We start from the raw sequence: 24,952 nt of genomic DNA on the forward strand, positions 1-24,952 counted from the left end.
TTCACAGTTTTATATTTTAATTAAATTTTAATTTGCAACTATATTACTTACAAGTTTACAACAAAACATACAAAAATACATAAACATATTTTTCGAATGAAATTAAGTCCTTGTTAAGTATGTTGAGACTTGAGTGGACACAACGTTCTCACTTGAATTGAGTCTTGGGTCCATAATTGATTTTTTTTAATATTGTTTTAAGTAAGATGTGATTCGTTGCCTTTGCTTATACTTCAACAAGAAGTAAGAGTACAAAAAGTAATTGTCGAAAGCGAATGAAAGCCATAAGAAGCAACACTTCTTTACTCATTCTTTTATATTAATCCTTTCTCATGCATTTAAAAAAAAAAAAAATCTTCTCTCACTATTTCTTCACTTGTTTACTTACAAGTTGTTACAACACCTCTCTTAATAATGGAGGAAACGACTACATTTCAGGGACTAGGACACCTCTTCATGACGATATTCTTGTACTGCTTCTCAGTGTTCATTGTGGCTCCGGTGATTACAGACGTCAGCATGGCGGCGCTATGTCCTGGAAAGGATGAGTGTTCTCTCGTCATTTACCTCTCCGGCTTTCAACAAATTGTACGTATACTATCTGCAAATAAAACTTTGTATCGTTATTCCTAATCCTTCCGTTTTATTAACTACAAATATTTTTGCATTATTTATGTCTTAAAAAACACAAAATAAGTGCATTTTTCATGTAAAGTAAGTCATTTCTTTATTTTCTGAATTTGTGGCAAAATATTATAAAGAATATTTATTCGGTTCATTAGATCACGGGTGTGGGATCGTTGATGATGATGCCATTGGTGGGAAGCTTGTCGGACAAGCATGGGAGAAAATCTTTACTTACTCTTCCAATGACACTCAACATTTTGCCTCTTGGTATGTTTACTCATTCATGGTCCCTACTTTGAACCTTACATAAGCTTTAAATCCACGTCTATTATTCCTTGCTTGAAAGCAAACACATCCTCTAATGTTTCACATAATTGTTTTTTCTGTTTTAAAAAAAAACTGTAAGGGAAATTTGAACTAAAAGTGTTGAAAATAGTTTTTACTTTGTATACATAATATTCATATAGTTATGGTTCAAAGTCATTTTCTTACAGAGGAAATTATTTTAATTAAAGTCATTTCAAATGTAGGAAAAATTATGTTATTGAAAATATATTAATGATTAGTAATTACAGCGACATTAGCATATAGTAGAGGGACAACCATCTTCTACGTCTACTATGTACTGAAGACTTTCACTTCGATAATTTGCGAAGGAAGTGTTCTTTGTCTTGCCCTTGCTTACGTGGTATGCTCCTTCTTCCTTTTTTTCTTTTTCTTTTTGCGTTCGTGAAGAATGTTTATTAAGGTTGGAGATATAATCCCAGAAAGTATACAAAGCAGTAGAACTAACAGTCTTTAACGAGAAGAGAACAAACCCGAACAACAAAACTGGGAGCATTGCTACTAACAGTATAATAGTGTTGTTATGTAGTTGTAACTAACCGATATTAAGTAATTAACCGATAGTAAAACTAAGTTGCATAGTTTTGCTTAGCAATGAAAAAATAAGCTTATTCTTTCTATTAACTAATATGCCATATGCATATGTAAGCAATCCACTTTTTGGTGGTCTAAAGACTAAAGTACATTCAAAAGTGTATGTCATCTACGCAAATACTAATGAAAAAAGTAATATCAGAAAAGTATAAAAATTATTCAAAATTCATATATGGAAATAGCTAACTTTATCGCCTGTGTTCTAGAAATTAATGAAATATTTGAGTTTATATTTGGGTTTAGTGTTGGTTATCAGAGAAAACCCTAAGAGATGCTTATAATAGCCTCAATGCCCTCTTCTCTATTTGTGACATCCCAGTATCAGAAACTTGCGCAGAGGTTTATAAGAATTAATTTGGTCACCTATATCACCAAAGTGCACTTATCTTTTAGGTCAAAGGTTCTGAAAGAACTCCAAAGTTAAGCATGCTTGAGCTGGAGTAGTCTTAGGATGGGTGACCTTCCGGGAAGTGACTGTCGGAACTGTGCGAGTGAAGACAAAATACAGGAAAAGATCATGTAGTGATTTTTAGGGACGGTAACAAGTCTTTAAACCCTCCCAAACGTAGCAAACTGGCCGTCAGATATGGATGGGCTCACGGGTCTAGTGAGAGGACGTGAGGCCCACTAAAGAAAGTGGACCCATGAACTAGGAGTAGACATGGGGCCCACCGAGAAGTGGCAGTCGGGGTGTTACAAGTGGTATCAGAGCCGAACCCAGACGAGTGTAGAGTCGAGTGGGCTCACACCATTGGGGGTGACGGTCTTGGTGTGCAACGAGGACGATACGATCTGTTAGTGGGGGTGAATTGTGACACCCCAGTTTCAGAGACTTGCATAGAGATTTAAAATAATTGATTTGGCCACATTGTCACCAAAGTGCACTTATCTTTTCGGTTAAGGGTCCAGGGAAAACTCCAAAGTTAAGCGTGCTTGAGCTGGAGTACACTACAAGAAAACAGGCCATTTGCGACTCCTATTATAGTCGCTCATTAGTCGCAAATAAGGTTTTTGTGACTACTTTGTGACTATTTTTTATGGTTGCAAAAAATCGGTCGCAAAATATGTTGGTCGCAACAATGTCGCTGATTTGTGATGTATTGCAGACTCCATAATATAGTCGTATATTAGCGACGACTATGTGACTAGAATTGGTAGTTATACATTTCCGACTAAACCGCAACAAAGTCTACTTAGGGAAAATTTTGTGACTATATATAACATTCCTATGCTTGTGACGGTTTTGGGATTAATTGTAGAGTCTGGGTTTAGCGACTGATTACAGACGACCTATTAGTCCCAAAAGGGTTGCGAAGTTTGTTTTAGTTTAGTGGCAGTTGAGTCGCATTTTGGAATTGTTTTGGTCATAAATTAGTAACGTTTTAGCAATCCTAAATCTGATTAATTTCAGAATTTGAAATGCTAATAGTTAAAAGGAAAGCTGATTTAAAGTACCACACAAGAAAACTTATCATCCTAAACAAAAAGATCATCCTAAACATCTAACAAACAGTATTCAAAAGCAAGTTCATAAATAAAGAAAAGGGGAATTATAAGTTCAGTTGGAAGAAGTATTAGAGGTAGGGGAATTGGCAGCTGGTGTGGTGCTTCCATCAGTGGGTTGTGCAGTGGTTGCAGGCACAGTAGCTGGTTCGGTGGCTGCAGGATGAGAAACATTAAAAGCTGCGTATTCAGGACAGTTTTCTTTCATGAAGAGGGCAAGCCTCTTGATCTCAGCTTGAGACTCTCGGTGTTCCTGATCACGTCGTGCATTCTCAGAATCGTGTTCAGATATCTTGCGCCGAAGTTGATCTTGAAGCTCCGCAAGAGTTGATGTAGAAGAGCTCGCTAACTCTCTTTCCTTTTTCCTTTCTTTAGTGTATCAACAAGTGATCCAAGGCCAAATGGGTTGCCTTTGGTATCTTTATGAGTGCACTAAACCAAACGATAAACATTCACTAATCAGCACAAACCAGAAAACGAAATGCAGAATCAACATCAAATATTCTAGGTTCCTAAGCATAGTTCATTAAACAATTTTAAAGAAAACCAAGAGACTGTTAAGCACATAATCAACATCAATCATCATTCACATTAAGAAACCAAAATTGACAAAGAAAAATCACACACAAAAGAGATAAACGAATTACCTGAAGGAAGATTTCATTTCTTTCATCAAGGGAAAGAGTCGGATGTGTTGAACTCTCTGAACCATCAACGTTCGTTTCAGACTGTCTCTCTTCTATGGTCCTCTCATAAGTCTCAGCAACTTGTTTGGCTTTTTGATCCACAAATGATCTCATCGGACCAGCGGGGATCGTCAGTGCGATCGTGGTCTCGTATGTTACCTGATCGATACAAGATTTTGTGGGATAGCTTTCCACCGTAAGGGGTTTAATGAGCGTTGCTAGGCTGTTGTAGACGTGAAGAGAGTCTCTTTTGGTTGTATTTGTTGTTCGACTCACCTTGTTAAGGTTAAGATAAACTGTGACGTGGAATCATGGCGATGAGGAGGAGGATGATCTATGGTCTCAAATGCGTCTTGTTGGTTACGTCTTATTTTGTTTTTAGAACCTTGGTTAGGTTGATAGTTTGGTTTATATGTTTCCGTTGTACATGTTGATGTTTGGTTTATATTATTTTGAGTTGGTTAGTGTCTGTTTTAGTGATGGTTGTGGTATGATATGGTTTAATTAAATAAAATTGGATATTTAGTTATTATGAAAAAATGGATCAGGTTGTTTATAGTAAATTTATTTACCTTCACATAGTTGAGTTTTAGGAACAAAAGTCAAAAAGATTTTGCAGCATAGTTGAAACAGCCCGACACATTTTTTTTAAATGATAAATAAGAAATAAGAAATAATAAATAAATATCTCAAATATTTATTTAAATATGCAGAAACCCAAATCACAAAAATAAGCAGCGGAAAATAATAATAATAATAAACAAACATTTAACAAGAATCATAAACCAAGAGCTAGCAACTTAACTCATAATTTTAACATCAACATTCCAATTCTAGCAACCTAGCAGAAACCAAAACATAACAACTAAGTTCCTAAAACATCCTCCTCTTCAATACCATGATCTCATGGTCACACTTTACCTCTACCTGCACCACAAACACAATGAGATGTGTGAGTATTACAAGAAATATCCATCGAGACGATCCTCCCATCTATGAGATACACACACAAGCAAATCAAGTGTACAACCACAAATAAAACATAGCAAACTAGTCATTAGACAAAGCACTCAATAACACATTCCCCACACCTACTCATCATCACACAAAACAAGTCATACAACCCAATCGCTTAGATAAGCTCATGGTCACGCACTCACGAAAATAACTACAACCAGAAGAGAGGCTCTCCAATTTCTAGGAACAACCAAACTTGCTCCTACAACCAATCACAACAGCAAACAAACATTGAAACCAACCTGGCAGGAAAAACAGAAAAGAGCAATCTCATATGTGAAACCATGTAATCAGAACGAATCGTTAACTTTCGAATCTATCCGGTGAAAAGAAAGGTCTAAATGTCCTGAATCTTCCCATAAAACTTTGTCACGATCAGGTCTCATATGAACCCGTAATCGAGCTCCAAACACCCGCTGGTCTCAATTCGTGACTGAGAAGAAACGCCCCACGACACTGCAGAGTTCTCATAGAAGATTAAATCACTTCTGTAAAAAGGAGAGTTTACGAAAATGTCTTAGCTACAATCCTACCAAAACTCAATACCTTCCGAAACGATTTGATCAGTTGGATCCTCATTCTCCCAAACCCTGACAGTTTTGTTTTTCTCTTTACTCTAAAGAAAAAGGTTGATCTTCTTCTCTTTCTCCTTTATACCAAATAACCAAGACTTACTTCTGTTTCTCTCCTTATCTCTGATCAGAAAAATGTCAACAATAACAAACAGAGAAGAGACATAGACTTATGGAGGAGATTAGGGATTTTTTGGTTATTTAGAAATAACCAAAAAATTTAATTAAACCAAACAGCAATTAAAATTCAATACTTTGGTTTTCTGCACACTTCACAATCCTAAGTTTAGAAAGTGAGTGTTACTATAGTAAACCATAAAAATTTTGTTATTATGCCAGCTTCAAAGATTAATATTTCAGGAATTTTACTTTTTTAATTACTGACCAAAACCATAGAAATTTTTATCAAGCAAATACCTAAAACTTAAATGAATATAATTTAATTGCAGTCTACCAGCAACGCCAGTTCAAGTTGTATAGAGTCAGGTGGTTATGGTTAGTGACAACATAGAGTATTTCTTATTTTTAGAGTGATAACAGTTTACTTATTTTTTAGTTTTGTTTCCTTAGATTTTTATTTTTATGTGCAAAATTTAGATGATTTACTAAGCATTAAAATTTATATAAAAGAAAATTGTTAAAGAGAAAGAAAAAAAGAAGAAGCAAAAAACTACAACGAAGAAGTGAAGTGATCTTAGTGCAGTGGCAGGAGATAAGTCCATATATAGAAGGCACCATCACACCCGGGATCGAGTACCGGTTCCTACGAATGTAAGAATTTGGCTAATAGATCGACCAGTTGTGGCCTAATGGTTGACAAAAAAAAAAAAAAAAAAAAAACTACAACGAAGGAAAACAAATTGCTAACCACAAAAGTACTGAAATAAGCTAGCGGAAAGCTATGATTCAAATTTCAAACTATCATAAAGTAACGTATCCTGATATATGTATGGCCGTTCTAGTGAATAAGTGAAATCTTTAGTTAACTCTAGCAATCTTTATAAGTTTCTCAAAATATTTCTCAGATTAGTGTTAAAAGTTAAAGATTATTTGGTATTCATTAGATTTTTTATATGATATTTTCTAGACATGTGACGAAATATTTTTAACTCATTAGTGAATAATGTTAAAAATATTTATCAAAATATTTGTATTGAATAAGTGAAATCTTTAGTAAACTACAACAATCTTTATAAGTTTTTGGACAAATTTTCAGGCTGATAACGTATCAGAAGGGCAACGAGCCTCCGCATTTGGAATACTTACCGGGATTGCATCTTGTGCATTTGTCTGCGCCACTCTTTGCGCTCGATTTTTATCTATTGCCACTACATTTCAAGTATTTTTATCTAGTTAGAGATGTATATGTTTATATGTATAGTTATCTATTAGTGAATAATTTTCATTTAAATCTTTGATTTTTCTGCTCGTTAATTAGGTCGCAGCAACACTGGCGATTTTATCAACAGTGTACATGAGGCTTTTGCTACCAGATTCTATCCAAGACAACAGTGTAGGGGCTCCCATTGTTTCAAGCGAAAATCTGAGTTCTCCTTTACTCGAAGACTGTCCTGGACATAGAAATAGAATATTCAGATCATTTCGTTCGGTACGTGAAATGGCATCTCTAATGAGAAGCAGGTATGTTTACTTATTCCTTACTTCATTTTTTTTTCCTTATAATTTGAGAGGGTAGAAGATTCATGATTAGTGAAAAAGTCAACTAATTTCTTAATCTTATTAGTTTAATTAAAAAAGTTTAAAATGACTTCTTAACACTTGCTTTCATTTGCCAGCGTTCCACTTTTTCAAGTTGCGGTGGTATCCTTCTTCAGTAGTCTTGGTGAGGCAGGTCTACATGCTTCGTCTATGGTACGCTTTTACTATGTGATGCGAAGAGTAAATAACTATTGCACGGAACTGTGAATCATACTTTTAATTTATCATTTGAAATGCTAGTTAGGGACTATAAATTTAAAATACTATTATTGTATGGCGCTATGGCGTGGCATAACTAAGGAGATTGTGAACAGTAAAAAGAAATTATATTAGTTTGTGCATTCCTCGAAACTGTACATTTCTAGAAAAGTAAATATTTTTTTGTCGATTGTTTCACGCAGTACTATTTAAAGGCCAAGTTTCACTTTAACAAAGACCAGTTTGCAGACTTGATGATCATATGTGGCGCAGCCGGGTCTATTTCACAGGTGGATAACAACTAATATGTTCACTTTCTGTTGATAATTGTGTGATCTTAATCTAATTCACATTGTTTAACTTACAAAAAAAGTTATTTCACAGTTGCTCTTCATGCCCATTTTAGTTCCAGCTTTGAAAGAGGAGAGATTGCTCTCAATTGGTCTTTTTTTTGCTTCTGCCCATGTAAGCAGCATGTCCTTATTCTTTTCGGCGATTTGTTCAAGCTAATATTAAACATATGATTGGTTGCCTAATTAAAAAATTTATATAAGAAAAAATAAGATCCTCCGTAGTCTTCTTTATCATATGTTTTAGTCTCCAACTATGCAGATGTTCCTCCTCTGTGTGGCATGGTCTTCATGGGTACTAATTCTAACTTTATACTATTTTTTTTTTTTTTGATAAACCCTACCGGCTGATCCGAAAATACTTTACAATTTATTTATTTATTTTCGATAGTTCATTGTCTTTGCTATATCATTTTGGGGATTCATGAAAGTTGCATCTTTAGTTTAGATATGTAGATTTGTGAGATCCTTATTGGCTAAGAAAATTTAAAACTCACATGCAGGTTCCATATATTGCAGCCATATCTGCACTTTTCTCTGTATTTCCTCAATCGTGTGTAAGTTTCATGTATTAGATATATGATTTTCATCGAGTTTATAATTTAATTATAGTTATTGTAATTCGGTAATTCAACTATACAGATACGGAGCATTGTCTCGAAACAAGTAGCATCGTACGAACAGGTAACTTAATTTTTGTTATAGAATAGTCAAAAGTCAAAACCAAAGGACTTGTTCGATAAATTGGATAAATGATTTCAAAGAAAAAAAAGGTAGGATGTTATAGATTATAGAAAAAGAGAGTATGACATTAGATTATATAGTAAAAATCTCAATAAATAAATAACGTCGAGACTAGGGTATATATTTAATTACTTTATAGAATTATTAATTTCTCGACATATAAATTGAGCAAAAAAATTATTTGAAACCGAATAACATATTGATGTATGGAAGTATATATACTAGATTAAGATTTGTGCTCTATATTATAATTTAAAAATAAAATATAATTGATATGATTGTTTTAAAAAGTATTTTTTGGATAAAACACTTATTTTATAAGTTTTATATTGTTAATTTTGTAATTTTATGTATGAGAAATGGTTATGTTTATTTATTATTATTTTTTAAAAAAAAAATTTTAAACATGTTTGGTGAAAATTTTGTAATATGACCCGTGCTTAGGTAATATTTTATTTTCATCTGCACAATAAGATCTCGCAAAATCATCATTAAGTGTGATAAATTGCCAATATTTTTTTTATGTCTAACAATATAAATTTTGTACAATACATGGAATACTAAAGATTTTATTTTGGAAATTGTATAAATCATTGAAATAAACTCTTTAAGAGGATTATTTGAGATATTCTTAAGTGTATTCATATAGCCCATAGATTGACCAATTAATCTATAATTTTTTTTGTAACCAACATATATTTAATTTATACATATTTTGTAACCAACTTATAAAAATTATATAGTCTACAAAAAAAAGTTGTGTACTTTCATTTTTTTACATAGGGGATATATATATTGTACTCAAACCAATTGAACTGTAATGAAACTGAACATTATTACTTCATTTATGTGAGATTGGTTTGGACAGTAGTCTATTCAAACTCTAACTTTTGGTAACTTATTCAGGGGAAAGCCCAAGGGATTATTTCAAGTATATGTTCCCTTGCAAATGTCATTTCCCCCCTGGCATTTTCACCTTTAACAGGTTTCATTACTTTCAGAAACTTTTTTTTCTTCTTAATGCTATATACCAAAACTTATGAAATAAAAATGCAACACTTGCTACTAACGCATGTACATTTTTTTTCCTTTTTTTAGACTGGTTTCTGTCCGAAAGAGCTCCATTTAATTTCCCAGGTTTCAGTATAATGTGTGCGGGATTCACCATGGTAATATACTTCACAAATTCTCTACTAAAAATTCAGTAAAGATAGTATACATGCGAATATACAAAATCATGTTTTGTTCAACAAAGTAATGCATTTTAGGGTTTCACAAAGTATATGTTGTTTCAGGTTATACAAAATGGCAATTTATCTTATCCCATGAAAAATCACCAATCAACTAGTTATTTTTCAATAAATATATACAAACTTTTAAGATTTTTGATAAATCTATATTAACATTTTTGAAGTACATTTTGTATTATGCCCTTTTAGTTTTGTTTATTAAAAAAATTATTTAGAATATTAACCCTTAAAAAATTTCCAAAACTAACATTACTTCAGATTTTGTTTTCTAAATATTTTATATTTCATTCCAACTAAAAGAATAACAGCAATCAATATGGAAATAGAAACTATCATAACCATACATTCTGTTGTGTTTTGAAGATATTCTATATTTGAATCCTTCGCAAACAAGATAAACAACAATTTGATTCCTATTTTATTTTCCAAAACCTGTGAACTTTGATTCTTAACGTAAGAAAAACTTCGATTGACATTATTTAAATATTGTAAGTAACATATATAAACTTAATAAAAATTTTAATTATTAGGAATATATAAAATTAAAAAAGTTTAAAATACTATATAATGTGGTTATATAGTAGATGAGTTATAAAGAGGACATGTTGGAATTAATAAAATATTATTAAATTTGTGTTAACACAAGTTAAATCCTCATTAATTATTTATCAACACTACTAATATTAGAATATTTGACATAAAATCAAGTTGATTTAACTAAGATTGTGTAAAATAATTAAATTATTAGGAAAAATGTGTCTTAATCACAGCGTATAAATTACTTATTATGTATTTGGATCTCTTATTTTTTGTTATTAATAATTAAATACCAAAATATATCTCAAACATTAAACAAAACAAACTAAATATAACAAACAAATGGTCATGAAGTGTATTGCGGGTTAAAAAAATAATATAAATATTTAGCCGCACAACAACCGGAAAATTTAGTTATTCCTCTATTTACAGAACATCCAATATTTAACAAATAGATAAAACATAAAATATAAATTATAATAACAATTATATGTCCGCGGTGTACCGCGGGTTAAAATCTAGTAATCAAATGAAACAATAGTTCATTTTAATATTCAGATTTATACTAAACGTTAACATAGTTGAAATCGCCATTACCTCTCTTAACCCAAAACTCCTAAATGATGCTTCATTTCAACTTGTAAGTGTTGATAAAACACAAACGTCAAATACAAATCTAATGATATTTCCATTCATGTTAGTATATATGTTTATTAGGGGAGAATATGTATATTAACACACTGATATATGAGTTTGATTATATTAACCTTAATTAGCTAATTTTTGTTTAACTAAAATCTTTAAAAATATATGTATGTATGAAAATAGCTAAGTCGTTGGATTTGTTATATATATAAATAACAAAATATTGTTTCCCAAGTAAATTACTGCTTTCTTGAATCAAATATGATTGTTAAAATTACGTTGGGTGTAAAACAGATATTTTTTTCAATGATTAATCTATCAATATCATATTACATTTGTTTGTTCGTTTACTAAGAATGATAATGTTGCTTAGTATATTTTGTTTTGTAGACTGTAGCCTTCATCCAAAGCATCATGATCAGAGCAACAACTCCAATGTCAGATATGGGATCTCCATAGTTCAGTTAGTTCAAAACTTATGGATTATACATAGTGAAACAAAATATAAAGGTTTTAAATACATTAGTCGTTGATGCTTAATGCTCTGTTTAAACCCTTAATGTTGCAAACGGGCTTATGATTTCCAAGGTCAACAATATTAGCATGTTTATTAGGCTCGTTACTAGCTCAGCTCCTAGGGTAGACACCATATTTAATGACAGTTCTTGTTAATTAATTAGATGTGTTTTTTTTTTAAGTTTAGTTTAGATGTCTACGCAAACTAAAAAAAAAATCTGATATTTGTACCATTCAATTTCTTGTATATATGTCATAATATTTTAACATAATATAATAAGTTGATGGTAGTTTATTTTGTACTAGTATCCTACCCCGTACGTAGTACGGGAAAATAAAATTATATTGATTTTAAATGAATGAGTGAATAAAAATGCTACTATATGGTAATGATGAATTATGTAAAAAAAAAATTAAAACAATTTTAGTGGATTAAAACCAAAGTTTGATCTGAAGTTCTATTACGACAAATAAAAATGTTCTAATTTTTTTTTTTTTGACAACAGCGAGAAAGATTAGCTCAAATGAGCCAATACGAAAGAACATTGTTTACATAGGTAGCTAAATGCGGAACTGTGCGGACCCGCCGCGCAAGGTTATCTGCTCTACCATTCTGTGAACGAGGAATGTAGACTATGGAGAATGACGTGAACTCCTCTTTATCAGCCAGAATGTCCTCCAAATAAGGTGTGAATGTTGGCCACTCGGCAGGCGAAGACACCATCTTCACTAAGTCAGAGAAAAAAAAAAAAAACTTGTTGCAATTTTTTAAATTAAACTTGAAATTACAGTGACTTATCAATCAATACAATAAAACTTGTTGGTTTCTCACAAGGTGTTGACAACTCTGCTTCAGAAGCTGAGACTGACACATTAGAAAAAATCTGTAACCAATTAAATTATAACAATAATACAAGTCATCTTTTTTTTTTTTGCAAAGAGGGACATATTGATTTATTTCTACCGATCAAGAAAACCAAAATTTAAGAATCTCCGCCGCCGATTCTTCTCTCCGCTTCAAATCCAAAACCTTCTCCGCCGAGTTCTTTTCCCTGCAAACTAGGAGTGTGCTGGTACCTGTTTTGTTTTCCGATCAACGGCGCCGGCGAAGCATGGAACCCTCCAACGTCTATGTTAGTGAATTCTTCTTCCTTTTCTTCCTTTTTGATGTTCAATTATCTTTTGGATTATGTTCCGGAGAAGACTTTTGATGTTCAGATTTTGTTCTTCTCTGAGTTTGAAACTATATATATATAACTGAAAAGACGAAGCTTTATCTAGATTTTGAGAATTTATATCCTTGTTCTGTTCTGTGTGACCCTTTAGGTGGCTTCAAATTCCACAGAAGTGGAGATAGGAAGTAAAGAAATTGTGAAATATCCGAGCTTGATCTGTGCTCCAGTGATGGCGGATTCAATAGACATGATGGTGTTTGAAACTTTTAAAGCACAAGAATTGGGTGATGACTTGGTTGAATTTCGATTAGATTGGCTTAAGGATTTTAACCCTCTTGAGGAAGACCAACAATCTGCATCCATTTCTATTAAAAAAGGTGGTAAGTAAAAAGGATTACTCGTCTATGTCTGCAAAATTGTCACTTTTTACATTTCACTTGTGCTATGGTGTCATGTGAAGTAATCTTGTGGGTTTTACACTATTTTTTTTTCCATAGTAGAGCATAGACTTCGTTTCACCTTTTTTTAATAAGAAAATGCATATACTTTTGTAGTTGAGTGGGCTATATTTGTTCAGTGTTCTTAAATTTAAACTGATTCAATGGTTTGTTTATGTGTTTCATTTTCTTTTGTTTGTTCTCTCAAGTTTTATCACTCTCTGACTTATCCAAATTGTGAATGTAAGTGAGTAACCAAAGTGATATTGTTATTGGTTTAACCTGAGTGTGTATTGGTATTGCTCTTTGATTTTAGTTTATGGATCTCCAGAGAGTGGGACAGTCTCTGCTAGATGCTTTCAGGGACAGTCTTTCAGGGACAGTCTCTTTAGTGGGACAGTCTCTGCTAGATGCTTTCTGTAAGTTTCTTCACTCTCTCTTTTTGCTCTATGTCCTTTGTTTGTTGCTCTTGGTCTTTTTCTCCGTCTGTAGCTATTATGTGGACGGGGAAGAACTGATTTTGTTTTGGCATTTAGGGTTAGAAATAAATGAAAGACCACTCAAACGGCCGACTTTGGATTTATCAAAGCGATCTATTTCAAATTCAGGCGAGAGTGGTATTGTAGTACACAGAGAGAGAGAGAGAGAGCTCACTGTCGAGATCTGTCTCTGCCACAACCATGGTTTCAACCACTAAGTTCAAGTCCGTTGATTTCTACAGGTACATACATACAACGAACCCTCTTATTATCTCTTTCGTGCAATAATGTTAGTGACATCTCTCGTTATTTGGCATTGATGCACATGCACAATTTTGTACCTTTTTTAATAAAAATATGGACAGTATCGTTGGTATTATGCATTGTGAGAATTTGGTCCTGTCTTTCTTGTTTTTTCACCTTAAGAATTGAATAGGGCAACATTATTTTTGGTTCTTGTCTTAAGAATTGTATACTTGTGTTGTTTTCTTGAGTTAGAACTGATCCCTTTTGTTTTTTATTCTTCAGAAAATTCCCAAGCGATTTGGCTGAGGCATCTCTCTCTAGTGCTGGATTATCCATTAGCTGTCCTTGCTATGTTGTTTTTTTGGAATGGTAATTATCATCTCTGCCTTTTTTTAATTCATTCTTCTTCCAATTTTGTTATGTGTGAAGACTAACTCATGATTCTGGCTGATGGTTTAACTTGCTGGAGCTGAGTAGTTATTTGGCAGTTAACACTAGCACATCTGTAATAGTTGATAAAAACTCTGATGGGGACTTCTTATATATTGACATCCACGGAGTTCTGAAAAGAACTTAGGTATGTACTAAGAAAAAAACTGAGAAAGAAATCACATTTTGGACTAAGTTGTGATGTACGTTTGTGTATGGTGGGAAGGAGCTCCAAGCATGCTAACACATGTATGTTTGTTTTTTTACAGTTCTTTTTGCAGTGTGTGACTGCGTGGAGTTTAAACCTTTTGTATAATTGTGCAGAAACTCCTACAACTTCACATGCTAATGGTAGAAAGGTAAGATTTTGACTGTTGCTTAGAAACTGTTTAAACTTTGATTTCGTTGTTGTGCTTGTGTTGGATCACAATTCATACTTATTTGGTGTTTGCATTGCAGCAAGCAGACCATGGAGATGCACAACAACAATGGAGGTTGTTGGCATGAAGAGAGAGACAGACACACGTTCTCTGTTTGTGTGCTTGTGTGGTTAGTGTTTCTATACATGAATCTATTTTTGTTTTCTTTCTGTAGGTTATAACTTACAAAGGTTTTGGTGCAGCTACTTAATATTGTTATAATAGACCAGCAAGAGCAGAGATTGTGAGAGGATAAGTGGTGGAGCACATTGAGTGATACGTCAGCATAAGATTTAGTAACTTGGCTAAGGCATTTGAAGACAACAAGAAGAGTCTCTAGGTTCATGTTTTTGTTGATTGTGGCAGTTGTAATGTTAGGTTAAGACTTCGGTTTGAGACTTGTAATGTATGTAGTGTATTGTAGTTGGAAATGCTCAACTACAATATGTAGTGTATTATTTGAATTCATATAATGATGGATAGCGATTTAATTTTTCAATCAAGACTGAACTATGAGCTTGAATGTATTATGAGTATTGTCTTATAAGGGCATTAGCAAGTTTGAGTTATTTTAACAGTGATTTGTACTCCTTAGGAGGGATTGCTTAAATGTCTTAGCTTTATGAGGAGATAGCTAACAGAACTAAAATTACAAACAACATTACAAAAAAATACAAAAAACAATCCCTACTATCCTAGTTTCCTTAAAACCTTAATTATATTGTAACTTTTTATGATTTATATATAAAAGGTGAAGTGATTGTGAGACATTAAAGAACTAATTATACATATATATATCGATTTGCTTAATGAGTTGATAATTAACATAAATATATCGATCATAAGCTCTCGTATAAGAGAAAATACAAAGAATACATAGTTCATCATTCTTTTTTGTTCGTAGCCAAGACACAAATTTAGGATGCCTTTTAACAAAAAAAAAAAAGTTGTTTAAGGATGATAGAGATCATAATTAGTTACCTTTTGTTTATGCTCTTATGGGTTACAACTTTGAAGTTGGAAGAATTCTCCAAAATCGAAGAAACTTTCAACAACCATATTTTCTGCAAATCAAGCAAACAAAATTTTAAAATGTTACTTTCGATATTAAAAATAATTGAAAATTTTAAAATAAGAAATGAACGCTCGCAAAAATAAGATTAGAAATCAGCCTTCTCTTTAAATGAATCGATTATCTCCAGGTTTGTCATGCAGATCAATTTGTTTTTGGGAAATGGTATAAGTTTCTTTCATATGCATCTCCTAAGTCATTTAAAGAAAAAAATATGTAAGAAACACAAAAAAATGGATGAATTTGAGTTATTTTCCTTATATGCTAGTAAAATTGATAGGGAATTAACATTTTACCAAATTAAAACAAACAAAAAAAAAACTGATATTTTTACCTGAAGCTTTTTTGTAATGGGGATATAGCTTCACGAATCCATAAAAACTGAAATAAGAATGGTGTTGTAACAGGAGTCGATGGTACATATAAGAAGTGAGAATGTGCAACATTTTTTCAGGTGGGAATATATAAATAGAAAAGTGAGCAACGTAATTCAAGTAAACAGAAAACTCTGAGTTACATTTTGTGACTTTATTGATAGAGTAAAGACTTAACGGTTGAAAGAGATGATGAAATCGTGAAAGAGTGGGTGAAATACTATAGGAACTTCTCAATAACAAATTCTCATTTTCTTATTTATAAAAACAGGAATTTGTGTTTTTTAAAAGGGGGAAAAAAGAATGTTCTGTATATTTTTTTAAATTCCATGTGTCAGATTATTGTTGGCCAAGTGACTTGTGAATTATAATATAAAGGATTATAACTAAAATCGTGATTGATAAAGCACTCTGAGAACTCTCCCAAGCATATATAAAGGGAAGTAAAATGAATATGACTGTGAGGAGACTTTTTAACATTGCAACTAAAGAATGGAGTTTCAGTTTTGAGATCCGAAAGCCTAACAATGGTGTTCCTTAACTACTTACTAATTGCATGTCCTCAGGAATAAATGAAAGACAAATAACAGCTTCCATGACCAACTATCTAACACAAACCATGAAAACTGAAATAAGAAACTGACACATAGCTAATCTCTTAACTAAAAACAATCTTAAACTAAAAAGACACAAAACCTTGAACATCAATCTCTTAGTTCACATGGTGGCAAGGAAAAAGTATAGCAAAAAATCAGAATCATAAACCTTTGACTTCATCCTAATTCTTGTCTAAAACCTAGAAATCCACGATATATCATCATGTTCCATAGAGCTCACATCTAATCCGTCACTTTTGGTATTAGAAGCGACAAAAGATTCTTAATAAAAATGAAGTTATGTTCAATCAGAAACCAAGATAGACAAAAACCACCAAAAGTGGGAATTAAAAAAAAAAAATAGAACGACGGTGATCGACTCAAAAGTCACAACCGAAAAATAGATATGAGACTACCCTAGAAACAATATGTAACAAATGAAATTAGCACTTAATATCTACCTTTCAAATGCCACAGTTAATGCCATTTTCGTTGTTTCTTTATCACGCGTTCTCCTTCGAAAAATCGAGAAACTAGATTCAGAGCCTTCGGTTCAATGGACAAATAAAGATAATTTGGATGTTATTGATGCCAAGGAACATTGAAGTTTGAGAAAATTGGGTTGGATAAAAGAGGGCGATAAAATCATAGCCATTCAATTAACATTGAAGCAGTTATATAATCTTCAGAGATTAGGTAATGGGACTCGATCGAATGTTTAAATTTCCTAGCTTTTAAAACATAGAAGAGGAAGCGAGAAGCTCATTATATTTTGTAACAATACCTGGCACTCTCTCCACTACTGACGTGGCAGAGAGATGGAGAGAGTTGACCATCTTTCATAATATAGATTCTCCATAGCGATTTCACATCCACTCGTCATACAAAGGTAAAATTATACTTTATACGTTAATTTCTTCGTCTTCTCTCCTGTAACATCGTGTTCCGGGATTATATTTTGGGTGAGGTTGATTAAACAAAGGTGTAGATTTTGATTAATTTCGGTTTAATTAAAACCTGGTTTAATCTAATTAAACCAAAAACCCTCCTTTCTTTTTGTGTATTGTCGACACTGGAGTCTGAGAGAGAGAGAGAGAGAGAGAGAGAGAGGGAGAGCCTTGGTCGATTTGGTGTGAAGGAGAAGGAGAAAGAGATCAACAAAGCTTTATCCTCGAGAGAAGGAGAAGGAGCATAATCGTTAGGGTTTGGGAGGAAACAGTTTCGACATATCAAATCATTGTCAAAGGTAACAAAATTTGGTAGAGTCATTCCTAAGTCTTTCATCGTCATTCTGCTTTTTACAGAAGTGGATTTGGATTTAAAATTGATGAGTTATTGTCAGTTTCATGAGACATGTTTTATCAAACGCGAGTTGGGACCATCGGGTATTGTAATTGAGATCGTGGTCTCTTTTGATTTCTGATCTACACGAGATTTTGTGGGAAGCTTCGTGACATCTTGGGCTAGCATTTTCACCGGAGGAATTTGATAGTTAACAATTGGTTTTTATTTTAGGGTTTCGTCTTTGAAATTGTTCTTTTATGATGTTTCTGTCCAGTTTTGCTATAAGTCGTTTTTGGTTGTGTGGTTTGTTGTAGGGCGTTTCTGGGCAGTTGCAGACGTTAGGAGAGTCTCAACTGGTTGTATTTGTTGTTATAATCAGTTTGATAAGGTGAGTGCGTGACCATGAGCTTATCTGAGCGATTGAGTTGTATGACTTGTTTTGTGTGATGATATGTAGGTGTGGTGAATGTGTTATTGGGTGACCTGTTCAATGAATGGTTTTTTTATGTTTTATTTGTGGTTGTACTCTTGATTTGTTTGTGTGTATAGCTCGTAGATGGGAGGATCGCCTCACTGGGTATTTCTGGTCATACTCACGCATCTCATTGTGTTTGTGGTGTAGGTAATGTGTAGCGTGGAATCATGGCGATGAGGAGGAGGATGATCTAGGGTCTCGGTTGTTGTGCTGTGTTTATGTTATTTTGTTGTTGGAACCTTGTTAGAAGTATGCTAGGTTGCTAATTTATATTGATTATGATTGATATTATATTTATATTAAATTGGAGTTGGTTTGGTTTGTCTTCCGCTGTGCATGTTGATTTGTTGTTGGTTTATTGTTTGGGTTGTAATTAAATATTATGAGGTATTTAATTATATTATCTATTTTTAAATAAATAAAAACGGGACGGGTTGTTTTAGTTTGGTATCAGAGCCCTTACGGTTCTAGGGGGGGGGTTAGGAATTTAATTGGTGGAATTATTTTCCTGTTTCTTGATGCATAATGTTGTGTGATGGAATTGATTATGAGTAGTTAGTCAATTTACATGTGGTATAGAGTCCCAGTATCATCCTCTCCAAGCCTTCAATGAGATTCCACGGTAAGTTGTTTTATGTGTTGGTAGTTGTGTAGTGTTTTTAGCTTCTATGCAGAGGGTGCAGTTGGCTATTGAAAAGTTGTTGTAAAGTGGTGGATCACGCCGGTATCAGGAAATACCATTGGCGGTGATTTGTGGGAGTGGATGGTTTCAAATGGAATTCTTTTGAATTTTTGACTCGTGTGTCATGTGGAAAGAAAATAGCTCGGAAATTCTATAAATGGAAAGTTTCCATAAATAGAATGTTTTATAAATGGAAAGTTTCCATAAATGGATGGTTTCTAAAAATGGAAATTTTTTCGGGAGGTAGAACTTGTCCATTTTTGGAAAGGTTACCGAGGGACATCCAAAGTGTTTGAGATGTTTGGAGTGAGGTCTGGGGATGGCCACGGCAGTGTGATATTCTGGGAGAGATTATGGTGTTGGTAGGACATTGAGATGTTCTACGCGGATCACGGGGGTGGTCCTGGTTGGAAAGATTCTTCTAGACGTTATGACCGTTCGATATAGGGACTGGGGATCCTGAACAACTCATGAGGAGATTGGGATTCTCTTGAGGGGACGTGGGGTTCCTTAGAAACTGATAGCTCGAAGGACTGCGGTCCTGAGGGTAGCAGAGGAGATGGGGGTTCTCTTGAGGAGATGGGGGTTCTCCTGAGGAGATGGGGGTTCTCCTGGTACCGAGATCCCGAGGGTTAGACCTGAGTGTGAGACGGTACTGCTCGAAGATGGGGGGGGGGGCTGAGAGTGAGATCGGTAAGCCTTGAAGGTTACGACCTAAGAGCGGATGAGTTGGGGGCAAAAGGGTGAAGGACGTGGGGATAAGCATTGTAATTGAATGTGGATTAAGGAGATTGATGGGGGTTCAATCTCAGATTTCCTATTGTAACCAGATGTGGATTTAGGAGATTGATGGGGTTTTAATCTCAGGTTTTCGGTTGAGACCGGATACGGATCTCGGGGTTGATGGGGGTTCAACCTCGGGGGAGGAGTTTATGTGTGATGACCGGGAGGGTCAGGTTTATGTGGGAACCTGAGGGTGTGGCCGGTGTGCTTACTGGTGTTAATGGAGGTTTAGCGGGTGCTGTGAGTGTGGCAACAGGTTTTGCTCAGACCAAGATGACCGTATTGTGGATTTACTGAAAATATTGTTGGAGAGAATTTAATAAGATGATTAGTTCTTATTGAATCTTAATGTGGAATGGATTAAGGGATTATGCAATTCTGGAAATGGAAAGTTTCCTTAAATAAGAAGTTTCAAAAAGGAAAGTTTCCATAAATAGAAAGTTTTATTAATAGTTAGGACTTGTCTATCTTTGGAAAGGGGATGTGATATGCCTGGAGTGGCGGGAATGTTTAGAGGTTGACCTGAAGAGTGGTCATAGATGAGATGATCAGTTCTCATGGATTTTGATTGGTGATGTCACGGTGCTACGAGGTATGCGGGTTCTAAAAATGAGAAGTTTTATGAATAGTTAAAGCTTGCCTATTTATGGAAAGTGCGGTTGCAAAGAAATAGAAAGCTCTATGAATGTTAGAACTTGTCTATTTTTTTTTGGAAGGCGGGTTTAAACACCCGAATGGTTGTGAAAGTTCTAGTGTTGGCCTGAAGAGTGGTCATGGGTGGTGATATTCCGGTGAGGGAATATGGTGGTTGGTAAGACATTGCGATGTTTTGCGTGAACCACTGGAGGTAGTTCTGGTTGGGAGATGCTTATAGACGTTAGGACTTGTTTGCTCATGAGGATATGATTAGTTCTCCTGGGGAGATGATTAGTTCTCCGGAGGAGATGATTAGTTCTCCTGGGGAGATGATTAGTTCTCCTGGGGAGATGATTAGTTCTCCTAGTGCACCACGGGCTTGACGGGTTGCGACCCTGAGAGTGGCAGAGGAGATAATTAGTTCTCCGGAGGGGATGAGTAGTACCCCTGATACCGAGAACTCGAGGGTGACGATTTGAGAGTGAGATGGTATGGCTCAAAGACGACGGTCTGAGAGTGCAGGCGGTGCAGTTCGAAGGTTGCAACCTGAGAATGTATGAGTGAGAGAGCAAAAAATGTCTAGAATGTGGTTATGAGCATAGTGACTGGATGTATACCTTGAAGGTCGGGAATGATCTTGTGTTTTGGGTTGTGCTGACCAGTGGGGTCAGGGTTGGGTGTACCGTTGGGTCAAGGGAATCTGCGGGCTGCTGCGACAGTTGCAAGGGAAACCTTGGCTGACGGTGTTCAGTCCGGTCGGGGAATGTGCGGGCTGTGGTCACGGTTGTACCTAGGTCCTTGGTGAAGGGACAGTGTTGCGGGATTCGAGGACAAATCCTTGTTGGTGGGGGAGAATTGTAACATCCATTTTCCGAGATTATATTTTGGGTTGGGTTGATTAAACCAAAGGTGTAGATTTTAATTTATTTCAGTTTAATGAAAACTTAATTTAATCTAACTAAACCAAAAGCCCTCCTTTCTTTTTGTGTATTGTCGACACTTGAGCCTCAGAGAGAGAGAGGGAGAGCCTTGGTCGATTTGGTGTGAAGGAGAAGGAGAAAGAGATCAACAAAGCTTTATCTTAGAGAGAAGGAGAAGGAGCAGAATCGTTAGGGTTTGGGAGGAAACAGTTTTGACATATCAAATCGTTGTCAAAGGTTACGAAATTTGATAGAATTATTCCTAAGTCTTTCATCGTCATTCTTCTTTTTACAGAAGTGGATTTGGATTTTAAATTAATGAGTTATTGTCAGTTTCATGAGACATGTTTTCTTAGACGTGAGTTGGGACCATCGGGTATTGTAACTGAGATCGTGGTCTCTTCTGGTTTCTGATCTACACGAGATTTTGTGGGAAGCTTCGTGACGTCTTGGGCTAGCGTTTCCACTTGAGGGATTTGATAGTTAATGGTTGGTTTTTATTTTAGGGTTTCTTCTTTGAGACTGTTCTTTTATGATGTTTCTGTCCAGTTTTGCTATAAAGTCGTTTTTGGTTGTGTGGTTTGTTGTAGGGCGTTTTTGGGCTGTTGCAAACGTCAGGAGAGTCTCAACTGGTTGTATTTGTTGTTATAATCAGTTTGATAAGGTGAGTTCGTGACCATGAGCTTATCTGAGCGATTGAGTTGTATGACTTATTTTCTGTGATGATATGTAGGTGTGGTGAATGTGTTATTGGGTGACCTGTTCAATGAATGTTTTTTTATGTTTTATTTGTGGTTGTACCCTTGATTTGCTTGTGTGTATAGCTCGTAGATGGGAGGATTGCCTCACTGGGTATTTCTTGTAATACTCACGCATCTTATTGTGTTTGTGGTGCAGGTAATGTGTAGCGTGAAATCATGGCGATGAAGAGGAGGATGATCTAGGGTCTCGGTTGTTATGTTGTGTTTATGTTATTTTGTTGTTGGAATCTTGTTAGAAGTATGCTAGGTTGCTAATTTATATTGGTTATGATTGATATTGTATTTATATTAAATTGGAGTTGGTTTGGTTTGTCTTCCACTGTGCATATTGATTTGTTGTTGGTTTATTGTTTGAGTTGTAATTAAATATTATGGGGTATTTAATTATATTATATATTTATAAATAAATAAAAACGGGTCGGGTTGTTTCATCTCCTCTCTAGCATAATTTTTTCTTTGTTGTAGAGCTTTAATTACACAAATCTATGATCTAAAGTGAGACATCCATTTGCTAATGTTTTTGTTGGGTTAAAGATAGGAAAAAACGGCTTTTTCATACCTGGACAAAGCCCATGTGTTCGATTCATACATCGCACTATGGCCGGTGCGTAAAAATACCTCGACTTTAGAAAATAAGATCGACATACCTCGACTATTGTTTTTGTGCTAACATATACATAAACATGATTAATTAGTAATTCTGTTAATTTCTCCATTAAGCCAATCTGACGTGAAATCCACGTGTGAAGGTAGAAGCAAACACCGTCGTTTTGATTTATTTGAGAGTGTTAATTTTTGATCAAAATGACGTCGTTTCTCATTATTCCCCAAATCTCTCTCTCTCTTCCTCGTATCGATATCTCTCGCGAAAAAAGAACCCTAGATTTTGGGGGTTTCGGGGTTTCCGGTTAATCGGAAAAATAGGATCCAATATCTTCGTCATCTAGTTCGGGTAAGTTTGGTTTTGTGTTTGGTTTAATTTCAATTGTTCAATTTCAAGAATATAAATGCAGAATTTTGATGTGGGAATTTGGCTTAGGATTGAGCTTCACACATCGTGGACCAGAAAGAGGAATACCTAAAAAATGTAGATGTGGTGCTTCGTCTATAATCAAGACTTCAGAAACATTGAAGAATCCAGGGAGAATTTTTCATTGTTGCCCTTACGGCTCAAAGAAAAATAATGGACATTTGTTCAAATGGACCGATATATCCATGGTGGAAGAGATGGAAGAGGTTGAGATTGTTGTTGAGAAGTTGAAAGGAGATGTGGGAAGCTTAGAGAAAGGTTTATATGATGTGGAAGCTGAGATGGAGAGTTTAGCAATGGAGACACGCACATGTGAGGTCGTATCGAACAACTACAGAAATGAAATTCAAGCCAACAAAGCTGTTGCAGAAGGATGTGAGAAGGAGATTGGAGAACCGAAAGCTGTGATTGCTTGTTGTGAGAAAGAGATTCAATATCTACGTTGGGTCAAAAATTTGATTGTGTGTAGTGTTGTGATGTTTGTTGTGTATGCTTTCTTCTTTTAAGTATGACAAGTTTGTATCACTTAAGAGTTATGCAATGCAATGTTAAGAGCTATGCAATGCAATTGGAGTCAAACATCCTTAACCTTTAGGTTTATATACTTCATCCGAATCCAAAATAGGTGACATAGAAAAACCATCACACCATCATCCTAACCGAATCATCCTTAACCTTACACCATCATCCTAAAACCAACATCCTAACCGAATCATAAACATCCAAAAAATATCATCCTACAATTTGAAACATCATAAGCTAGAAAACAATTAATCACCAAGTGAAATCTGAGATGCTTGTGAGGCTTGACTTGGTTGACTTGATTGACTTGGACCTCCTTCCCATCGACGCTTTCTTGGCTTACCTGGCTTACCTTGAACCCCAGGATTTATACAGCTTCTTGTATTATGTCTAGTCATGCTACATTGAGAACAATGCAAAGTGATTCCTTCTCTAGTTATTTTCACCTTCTTTGGAGGAGCCTCCTCTTCTACTTCCTTTCCTTGTTTTCTCTTTTTCTTTGGAGACTCATTCTTCCCCTTGATTCGTTTTTGCTTCTTTGTATGCCCTTTAGTTTTCTCTCTTGGTGGTGGCTGAAGCTCTTGTTCACCGGATTTCTCCCAAAAGTACATACCATTAACTCCCATCAGTTGTTCATTGTATTAAGCCACCCATCTTGATGTCAATAACCAGTCAGAGATAACAAAATCTTCAGGCTTCTGATTCTTCTTCAACCCAATTACTCGGAAAATATGAAGACAAGGTATCCCTGTCATACTCCACCTACTACAAGCACATGTTTTTGCATTCATATCAACCCTGAAACCATGATGAACATGCTCAGCCACTTCATAATGCCCATTGCCACAAGGGATTACCTAACAATACTTCAAGTGTCTCTGCTCTTCTTTATTGTTTTGGCCACTTTCAAACTGTATTTTCCCTTTTTCTTTGCAGCCTTCTTTCTTCTCATATCATTCTGGATCAAGCCTTGTCTTCTTATAGTCTCTAACATTTCTACCAATGGCATCTCTCTTGCTTGGTTGATAGTGTTGTTGTACGAGTCTGAGAAGTTGTTCGACACATCTTCGCAAAGTGACGTGCACTTGAAAAAATCACGGCTACAATTCTTAGGATTCTTCATCATCACTGCCTCATAAACACCTTGATCGAACTGCTTCAGCTCTTCCATGGCTTTATTATAGTCCGCCTCATTAAAACTTTTTGCAACAGCCCAAAATAGGTGTTTAGGCAATTCTTTTCCTGGGTATGCTCTCCTTAGATTCCCATATATGTGGAGAGCACACATGCGATGTTCTACTTTGGGAAGCTCTTGTTCCACAACAATAA

The 24,952-nt window shown here is 34.8% G+C and overlaps 3 protein-coding genes, 1 long non-coding RNA gene and 1 pseudogene across 17 annotated transcripts; 3 read left to right on the forward strand and 2 right to left on the reverse strand.

The window, feature by feature from the left end:
- The first annotated feature begins 319 nt into the window (after window positions 1–319).
- Window positions 320–11,489, forward strand: LOC104771337 (uncharacterized). Its single transcript, XM_010495852.2, has 14 exons — window positions 320–588; window positions 783–894; window positions 1,203–1,315; window positions 6,561–6,683; window positions 6,783–6,985; window positions 7,141–7,216; window positions 7,465–7,551; window positions 7,646–7,726; window positions 7,874–7,906; window positions 8,115–8,168; window positions 8,254–8,295; window positions 9,262–9,340; window positions 9,454–9,524; window positions 11,178–11,489. The coding sequence occupies exons 1-14, from the start codon at window positions 415–417 to the stop codon at window positions 11,244–11,246; spliced, it is 1,317 nt and encodes a 438-aa protein (XP_010494154.1). The 5' UTR covers window positions 320–414; the 3' UTR covers window positions 11,247–11,489.
- A 408-nt stretch (window positions 11,490–11,897) lies between these two features.
- On the reverse strand, window positions 11,898–17,273 carry LOC104771339 (uncharacterized). 8 transcript variants are annotated; one of them, XR_015593657.1, is made up of 5 exons: window positions 16,992–17,131; window positions 15,895–15,941; window positions 15,661–15,751; window positions 15,470–15,552; window positions 11,898–12,032 (listed from the first exon to the last, which is right to left on the reverse strand). It is a non-coding gene; the product is annotated as an uncharacterized LOC104771339 (long non-coding RNA). The 8 variants fall into 8 exon arrangements; XR_015593660.1 differs by having other exon boundaries at window positions 11,901–12,027; XR_015593658.1 differs by lacking the exon at window positions 11,898–12,032 and adding an exon at window positions 12,709–12,843.
- On the forward strand, window positions 12,179–14,987 carry LOC104771338 (bifunctional 3-dehydroquinate dehydratase/shikimate dehydrogenase, chloroplastic-like). 7 transcript variants are annotated; one of them, XM_087506064.1, is made up of 9 exons: window positions 12,179–12,436; window positions 12,630–12,858; window positions 13,232–13,334; window positions 13,452–13,636; window positions 13,923–14,009; window positions 14,118–14,217; window positions 14,339–14,428; window positions 14,529–14,618; window positions 14,692–14,987. In XM_087506064.1, exons 1-4 carry the CDS (start codon window positions 12,416–12,418, stop codon window positions 13,465–13,467), a joined length of 369 nt encoding a protein of 122 aa, XP_087362190.1. In that variant the 5' UTR covers window positions 12,179–12,415; the 3' UTR covers window positions 13,468–13,636; window positions 13,923–14,009; window positions 14,118–14,217; window positions 14,339–14,428; window positions 14,529–14,618; window positions 14,692–14,987. The 7 variants fall into 7 exon arrangements, with proteins under 7 accessions (XP_087362190.1, XP_087362192.1, XP_087362194.1 ...); XM_087506066.1 differs by having other exon boundaries at window positions 12,190–12,436; window positions 14,118–14,318; window positions 14,394–14,428; XM_087506068.1 differs by having other exon boundaries at window positions 12,190–12,436; window positions 12,630–12,855.
- Window positions 17,274–19,910: 2,637 nt separating the features above from the next.
- LOC147919420 (uncharacterized) lies at window positions 19,911–23,607 on the forward strand. The gene is made up of 3 exons (XM_087503960.1): window positions 19,911–20,033; window positions 22,996–23,023; window positions 23,111–23,607. The coding sequence occupies exons 1-3, from the start codon at window positions 19,911–19,913 to the stop codon at window positions 23,605–23,607; spliced, it is 648 nt and encodes a 215-aa protein (XP_087360086.1).
- A 657-nt stretch (window positions 23,608–24,264) lies between these two features.
- On the reverse strand, window positions 24,265–24,911 carry LOC147919421 (uncharacterized; annotated as a pseudogene).
- Window positions 24,912–24,952: the final 41 nt, after the last annotated feature.

Source organism: Camelina sativa, chromosome 20, assembly GCF_030686135.1.
Source record: "Camelina sativa cultivar CO46 ecotype springtype chromosome 20, ASM3068613v1".
NCBI classification, from domain to species: Eukaryota; Viridiplantae; Streptophyta; class Magnoliopsida; order Brassicales; family Brassicaceae; genus Camelina; species Camelina sativa.